Source organism: Malurus melanocephalus, unplaced genomic scaffold (assembly GCF_030028575.1).
Source record: "Malurus melanocephalus ecotype Western Australia unplaced genomic scaffold, MMel_1.1 scaffold_2438, whole genome shotgun sequence".
In the NCBI taxonomy this organism is placed as follows: domain Eukaryota; kingdom Metazoa; phylum Chordata; class Aves; order Passeriformes; family Maluridae; genus Malurus; species Malurus melanocephalus.
In genome coordinates this window covers 3116-10295 of record NW_026625670.1, presented here as the reverse complement: position 1 = coordinate 10295, position 7180 = coordinate 3116, and the positions used below count along the sequence as shown (strand labels likewise).

Here is a 7180-nt window from a genome sequence, read left to right as displayed (position 1 = left end):
TATCCCTTTTTGGGGAGTTTCCTGAACAGGTGAGGGCTCCAAACCCCAAATTTGGGGGGGGGAGGGGATTTGGGGGTTATTTTGAGGGGGGTCCCGACCCTCCCCCAGCCCCATTTGTCACTAATGACCCCCTTTTCTTCTCTCCCACAGCAACGCAGCATCGTGAGTACCCCAAAAATCATCGGGGGGCCCCAAAAATCATCGGGGGGGCCCCAAAAATCCAACAAAAAAAGCACCAGGGAGCCCCAAAAAGTACCAGGGGGGGCCCAAAAAGCAGCGGGAGGGCCCCAGAACACGTAGGGGGACCCCAAAATGCACTCGGGGAGTTCAAAAAAATCACTTGGGGGCCTCCAAAAATCACTGAAGCGATCCTAAAATCACTTGGGGGAGTCCCAAAATCCACTTGGGGTGGTCCCAAAATCACTGGGGGGGCTCCAAAATCATTGTGGGTGTCCCAGAATCACTTTGGGGGGCTCCAAAAACCACTGGATATGATCCCAAAAACCACTTGGGATGATCCCAAAATCACTTGGGGGCCTCCAAAAAACACTGGAGGAATCCCAAAAACCATTGGGGGGGGTTCCAAAATTCACTTGGGGTGGTCCCAAAATGCATTTGAGGGGCTCCAAAAACCACTGGGGGGATCCCAAAAACCATTGGGGGTGGTCCCAAAACCACTGGGAGGCCCCAAAATGAACTTGGGGTGGTCCCAAAATCACTTTGGGGGCTCCAAAAAACCACTGGGGGGATACCAAAATCACTGGGGGTGGTCCCAAATCACTGGGGATGATCCCAAAATCACTTGGGATGATCCCAAAACCACTGGGGGTGGTTCCAAAACCACTTGGGAGCTCAAAAATCATTGTGGGGGTCCCAAAAACCACTGGGGGTGTCCCAAAATCACTGGAGGAATCCCAAAATCACTGGAGGAATCCCAAAATCACTGGAAGCGCTCCAGAAACAACTTAGGATGGTCCCAAAATCATTGGGGCAGTCCCAAAACCACTTGGGATGATCCCAAAAATCACTTGGGGCGCTCCAAAAAACACTGGAGGGATCCCAAAAACCATTGGGGGGGTCCCAAAATGCACTCAGGGAGTCCCAAAATCACTTGGGATGATCCCAAAAATCACTTGGGGGGCTCCAAAAACCACTGGGGGTGATCCCAAAATCATTGGGGATGATCCCAAAATCCCTTGGGGTGTCCCAAAATCACTTGGGGTGGTCCCAAAATCCCTTGGGGTGTCCCAAAAATCACTTGGGGGCTCGAAAATCATTGTGAGGGTCCCAAAAACCACTTGAGGGGCTCCAGAAACCACTGGGGGTGTCCCAAAAACCATGGGGATGGTCCCAAAACCACTCGGGGGCTCCAAAACCCATTGGGGGGGGATCCCAAAATGCATTCAGGGGATCCCAAAAATCACTGGGGATGGTCCCAAAACTACTATGGGTGGTCCCAAAATGCACTTGGGGTGTCCCAAAAATCACTTGGGGGCTCGAAAATCATTGTGAGGGTCCCAAAAACCACTTGAGGGGCTCCAGAAACCACTGGGGGTGGTCCCAAAATCCATGGGGATGGTCCCAAAATCACTGGGGGTGGTCCCAAAATCCATGGGGATGGTCCCAAAATCACTTGAGGGGCTCCAAAAAACACTGGAAGGGCTCCATAAACCACTGGGGGTGGTCCCAAAATCATTGGGGATGATCCCAAAATGCACTCAGGTGATCCCAAAACCACTGGGGATGATCCCAAAATCACTGTGGGTGGTCCCAAAATGCACTCAGGTGATCCCAAAACCACTTGGGATGATCCCAAAATCACTGGGGGTGGTCCCAAAATCACTTGAGGGGCTCCAAAAAACACTGGAGGGATCCCAAAAACCATTGGGGGGGGGGTCCCAAAATGCACTCAGGGAGTCCCAAAATCACATGGGATGATCCCAAAAATCACTCTGGGGGCTCCAAAAACCACTGGGGATGATCCCAAAAATCACTTGGGATGATCCCAAAACCACTGGGGGCGATCTGAAGATTGGGAATTTCGGCAAAGGGGGGGTGGGGACACCCAAATGAGCCCCCCCGGTGTCCCCACAGCCCCCCCCGGCCAAGTACGGCGGGCGGCACACGGTGACGCTGATCCCCGGTGATGGCATCGGCCCCGAGCTGATGCTGCACGTCAAAGAGGTCTTCAGGTGGGATTTTTGGGAAGATTTTGGGGAATTTTGGGAATTTTGGGGGTGAAGAGGAGGTTTTGATGGGTTTGAGTATTCCCATTCCAGGCACGCGTGTGTTCCTGTGGATTTTGAGGAGGTTCGGGTGAATTCGGAGGCGCCAGAGGACGATGTGCAAAATGCCATCATGGCCATCCGGCGCAACGGGGTGGCGCTGAAAGGTCAGGGATTCTTCCCCAAAAAATTCCTAAAATTTTTAGGAAATTCAGCTGGAAGTTTTCTTGAAGTTTAGTTAAAATTCTCCTTGGAATCTTGGTAAAATTTGCTCAAAATCTTTCTGAAATTCCATCAAAATCGTCCCAAAATCCCGCAAAATCGCCTCAAAATCATCCCAAAATTCCCACAAAATCACCTCAAAATCATCCCAAAATTTTCTCAAAATCCCCATCGGAATCTTGTGAAAATCCCCTCAAAATCCTCCCAAAATCCCCTCAAAATCATCCCAAAATTTTCTCAAAATCCCCCTTGGAATCTTGTGAAAATCCCCTCAAAATCCTCCCAAAATCCCCTCAAAATCATCCCAAAATTTTCTCAAAATCCCCCTTGGAATCTTGTGAAAATCCCCTCAAAATTCTCCCAAAATCCTCTCAAAATCCCCTCAAAATCATCCCCAAATCCTCCAAAATTGTCGCAAAATTCTCTCAGAATCCTCATAAAAATCATCTCAAAATCCTCCTGAAATCCCCTCAGAATCTTCAAAAAACTCCTTGAAAATCCTCCCAAAATCTCAAAATCCTCTCAGAATCTTGCAAAATCCTACCAAAATCCATTTAAAATCTTGCTGAAATCTGTTCAAAATCCTCCCAAAATATTTTCAAAATCCTCCTGAAATTTCCTCAAAATCTCCCCGAAATCCTCCCAATATTCTCTTGAAATCCTCCCAACATCTCCTGAAAAATCTCCTAAAATCCCCTCAAAATTCTTGCGAAATCCTTTCAAAATCCTCTCAAAATCTTGACAAAATCCTCCCAAAATCCTCAAAATTCTTCCGAAATCCCTTCAAAAGCCTCTCGAAATCCCCTCAAAATCTTGTCAAAACCCTCCTAAAATCCCCTCAAAATCCTCCCAAAATCCCCTCAAAATCTTGGCAAAATCCTCCAAAAATCCTCAAAATTCTTCCGAAATCCCGTCAAAATTCTCTCAAAATCCCCTCAAAATCTTGACAAAATCCTCCAAAAATCCTCAAAATTCTTCTAAAATCCCTTCAAAATCCCCTCAAAATCTTGACAAAATCCTCCCAAAATCCCCACGAAATCTTCCTAAAATCTTGTCAAAACCCTCCCAAAATCAGCTCAAAATCCTCCCAAAATCCCCTGAAAGTTCTCCCAAAATCCCCTCAAAATCTTCCTAAAATCCCCTCAAAATGCCCACGAAATCTTCCCCAAATCTTGTCAAAATCCTTCCAAAATCCCCTAAAACTCCTTCCAAAATCCCCTCAAAATCCCCACGAAATTTTCCTAAAATCTTGTCAAAATCTTCCCTAAATCAGCTCGAAATCCTCTCAAAATCCCCTCAAAATCTTCCTAAAATCCCCTCAAAATCCTCCAAAAATCCTCAAAATTCTTCTGAAATCCCTTCAAAATCCTCTCAAAATCCCCTCATAATCCTTCCAAAATCCCCACAAAATCTTCCTAAAATCTTCTCAAAACCCTCCCCAAATCCTCCCAAAATCAGCTCAAAATCCTCCCAAAATCCCCTGAAAGTCCTCCCAAAATCCCCTCAAAATCTTCCTAAAATCCCCTCAAAATCTCCTCAAAGTCATCCCAAAATCCCCTAAAAATCCTTCCAAAATCACCACGAAATCTTCCTAAAATCCCCTCAAAATCGTCCTAAAATCCCCTCAAAATCCTCCCAAAATCCCCTGAAAATCTTCCCAAAATGCCCTGAAAATCCTCCCAAAATCCCCTCAAAATCCTCCCAAAATCCTCAAAATTCTTCCAAAATCCCTTCAAAATCCTCTTGAAATCCCCTCAAAATCCCCTCAAAATCTTCCCAAAATCTTGTCAAAATCATCCCAAAATCCCCTAAAAATCCTTCCAAAATCACCACGAAATCTTCCTAAAATCCCCTCAAAATCGTCCTAAAATCCCCTGAAAATCTTCCCGAAATCCCCTGAAAATCTTCCCAAAATCCCTATTCCTCCCAAAATCCCCAATTTTTCCCCCAATCCCATTTTTTCCCCCTCAGGGAACATCGAGACCAACCACAACCTCCCCCCCACCCACAAATCTCGGAATAATCTCATCAGGTGAGTGCTGCGAGGCTCATTTGCATATTCTGGGAGCTGATTTGCATATATTTGGGGTCAATTTACATATTTTGGGGTTTGATTTGCTTATTTTGGGGTTGCTTAACATTTTTTTGGGGGTCAGTTTGCATATTTTGGGGTTTGATTTGCTTATTTTGGGGTTGATTCGCATAATTTTGGGGTCGATTTGCATATTTTTGGGTTAATTTGCATATTTTTGGGGTTGATTCACCTATTTTGGGGGTTAATTTGCATATTTTGGGGTCGATTTGCATATTTTTTGGGGTTGATTCACATATTTTGGGTTTGAGGTTTCATTTGCATATTTTGGGGTTGATTTGTATATTTTTGGGGTCAATTTGCATATTTTGGGTTTGGCGTTTGATTTGCTTATTTTGGGGTTGATTTGTATATTTTTGGGGTCAATTTGCATATTTTGGGGGGTTGATTTGCATATTTGTGTTTACATGCATATTTTGGGGCTGATTTGCATAGATTTGGAGGTTGATTCACATATTTTGTGGGTTCATTTGCATACCTTGGGGTTTGATTTGTATATTTTGGGGTAGATTCATATATTTTGGGTCCAGGGTTTGATTTGCATATTTTTGGGGGTGAATTTGCATATTTTGGGGTTGATTTAAATACTTTGGGTTTGGAGATTGATTTACATTTTTTGGGGGGTAAATTCGCCTATTTTGGGGTTTGATTTGCATTTTTTTGGGGGTTAATTTTGCTTTTTTTTTGGTCAATTTACATAACCTGGGGCTTGAATTGCGTATTTTTGGATCTATTTGCATATTTTGGGTGCTGATTTGCATATTTTGGGGAGGGTTTAGGACCAGCCTGGATCTGTACGCCAACGTGATCCACTGCCAGAGCCTGCCCGGGGTGGAGACGCGGCACCGGGACATCGACATCCTCATCGTCAGGGAGAACACCGAGGGCGAGTACAGCTCGCTGGAGCACGAGGTGAGCCCAAAACACCCCAAAATTACCCCGAAACATGATAAAATGACCCTAAAACACGACAAAATGCCCCAAAATTACCACAAAACACCACAAAATTACCCCAAAACACGAAAAAATGACCTCAAAACACCCCAAAATAACCCCAAAGTACCCCGAAATTACCCCAAAACACCACAAAATGACCAAAACACCGCAAAATTACCCCGAAACACGTCAAAATTACCCTAAAACACCACAAAATTACCCCGAAACACACCAAAATTACCCCAAAACACGCCAAAATTACCCCGAAATACCCCAAAACACCACAAAATTACCCCAAAACACACCAGAATTACTCCGAAACACACCAAAATGACCCGAAACATGACAAAATTACCCTGAAACACACCAAAATTACCCGAAACATGACAAAATTACCCTGAAACACACCAAAATTACCCAGAAACACCCCAAAATGACCCAAAATACACCAAAATTACCCCGAAACATGACAAAATTACCCTGAAACACACAAAAATGCCCCTAAACACACCAAAATGACCGAAAACACCCCCAAATGACCAAAAACATCCCAAAATTACCCCCAAAATTACCCCAAAACACACCAAAATGACCCAAAACACCTCAAAATGCCCCTAAATTACCCTGAAACACCCCAAAATTACCCCAAAGCACCACAAAATTACCCCAAAAAGACCACAAAACAACCCAAAATGACCCCAAAACACTCCAAAATGACCCAAAACACCACAAAATTACCCCAAAACACGACAAAATTACCCTAAAACACCACAAAATCACCCCGAAACACCCCAAAATTACCCTGAAATACCCCAAAATGACACCAAAATACCCCCAAATGACCCAAAACACCGCAAAATTACCCCAAAACACCCCAAAATGACCCCAAAACACCACAAAAATGATGCCACGCCCCTGCCACGCCTTGTTGGTGATGCCACGCCCCTGCCACGCCCCATTTTGGTGATGCCACGCCCCTTCCCCACCCATTTCACACCCCATTTTGGTGATGCCACACCCTCTTGGTGATGCCACGCCCCTGCCCCGCCCATGCCACGCCCCATTTTGATGATGCCACACCTTGGCAGTGATGCCACGCCCCATTTTGGTGATGCCACGCCCCTGCCACACCCTTTTTTGCAATGCCACGCCCCTTCCCCGCCCATTCCATGCCCCTGCCACACCCTTTTGGTAATGCCCCGCCCATGCCACTCCCCATTTTGGTGATGCCACGCCCCGGCTTTAATGCCACACCCATGCCACTCCCCCTTTTGTGATGCCACGCCCCTGCCCCTCTCATGCCACGCCCCATTTTGCTGATGCCACGCCCCGGCGTTAATGCCACTCCCCTGTTGGTGATGCCACACCCCATTTTGGTGATGCCACACCCCACCACACCCTTTTGGTGATGCCCCACCCATGCCACACCCTTTTTGGTGATTCCACACCCTATTTTGGTGATGCCACACCCCTGCCACACGCCATTTTGGTGGCACCACACCCCATTTTGGTTATGCCACACCCCATTTTGGTGAGTCCACGCCCCTTCCCCGCACATGCCACGCCCCTGCCCCGCCCTTCTGGCGATGCCCCGCCCATGCCCCACCCAATTTTGGTGATGCTACACCCTGGCAGTGCTGCCACGCCCCATTTTGGTGATGCCACGCCCCTGCCCCACCCCATTTTGCTTATGCCACACCCCAGC

General features: G+C 46.4%; 1 protein-coding gene across 1 annotated transcript in view; it reads left to right on the top strand.

Annotated features, from left to right (window-relative positions):
* Positions 1-123: 123 nt before the first annotated feature.
* IDH3G (isocitrate dehydrogenase (NAD(+)) 3 non-catalytic subunit gamma) overlaps positions 124-7180 on the top strand; it is a gene marked incomplete at its 3' end in the record, with an annotated part of 10169 nt that continues 3112 nt past the window's right edge. Inside the window, exons 1-5 of the mRNA XM_057388750.1 lie at positions 124-162; positions 2095-2192; positions 2280-2392; positions 4419-4479; positions 5319-5451. Of these exons, the coding sequence (XP_057244733.1) occupies positions 124-162; positions 2095-2192; positions 2280-2392; positions 4419-4479; positions 5319-5451 (444 nt within the window). The remainder of the gene's footprint in view (positions 163-2094; positions 2193-2279; positions 2393-4418; positions 4480-5318; positions 5452-7180) is intronic.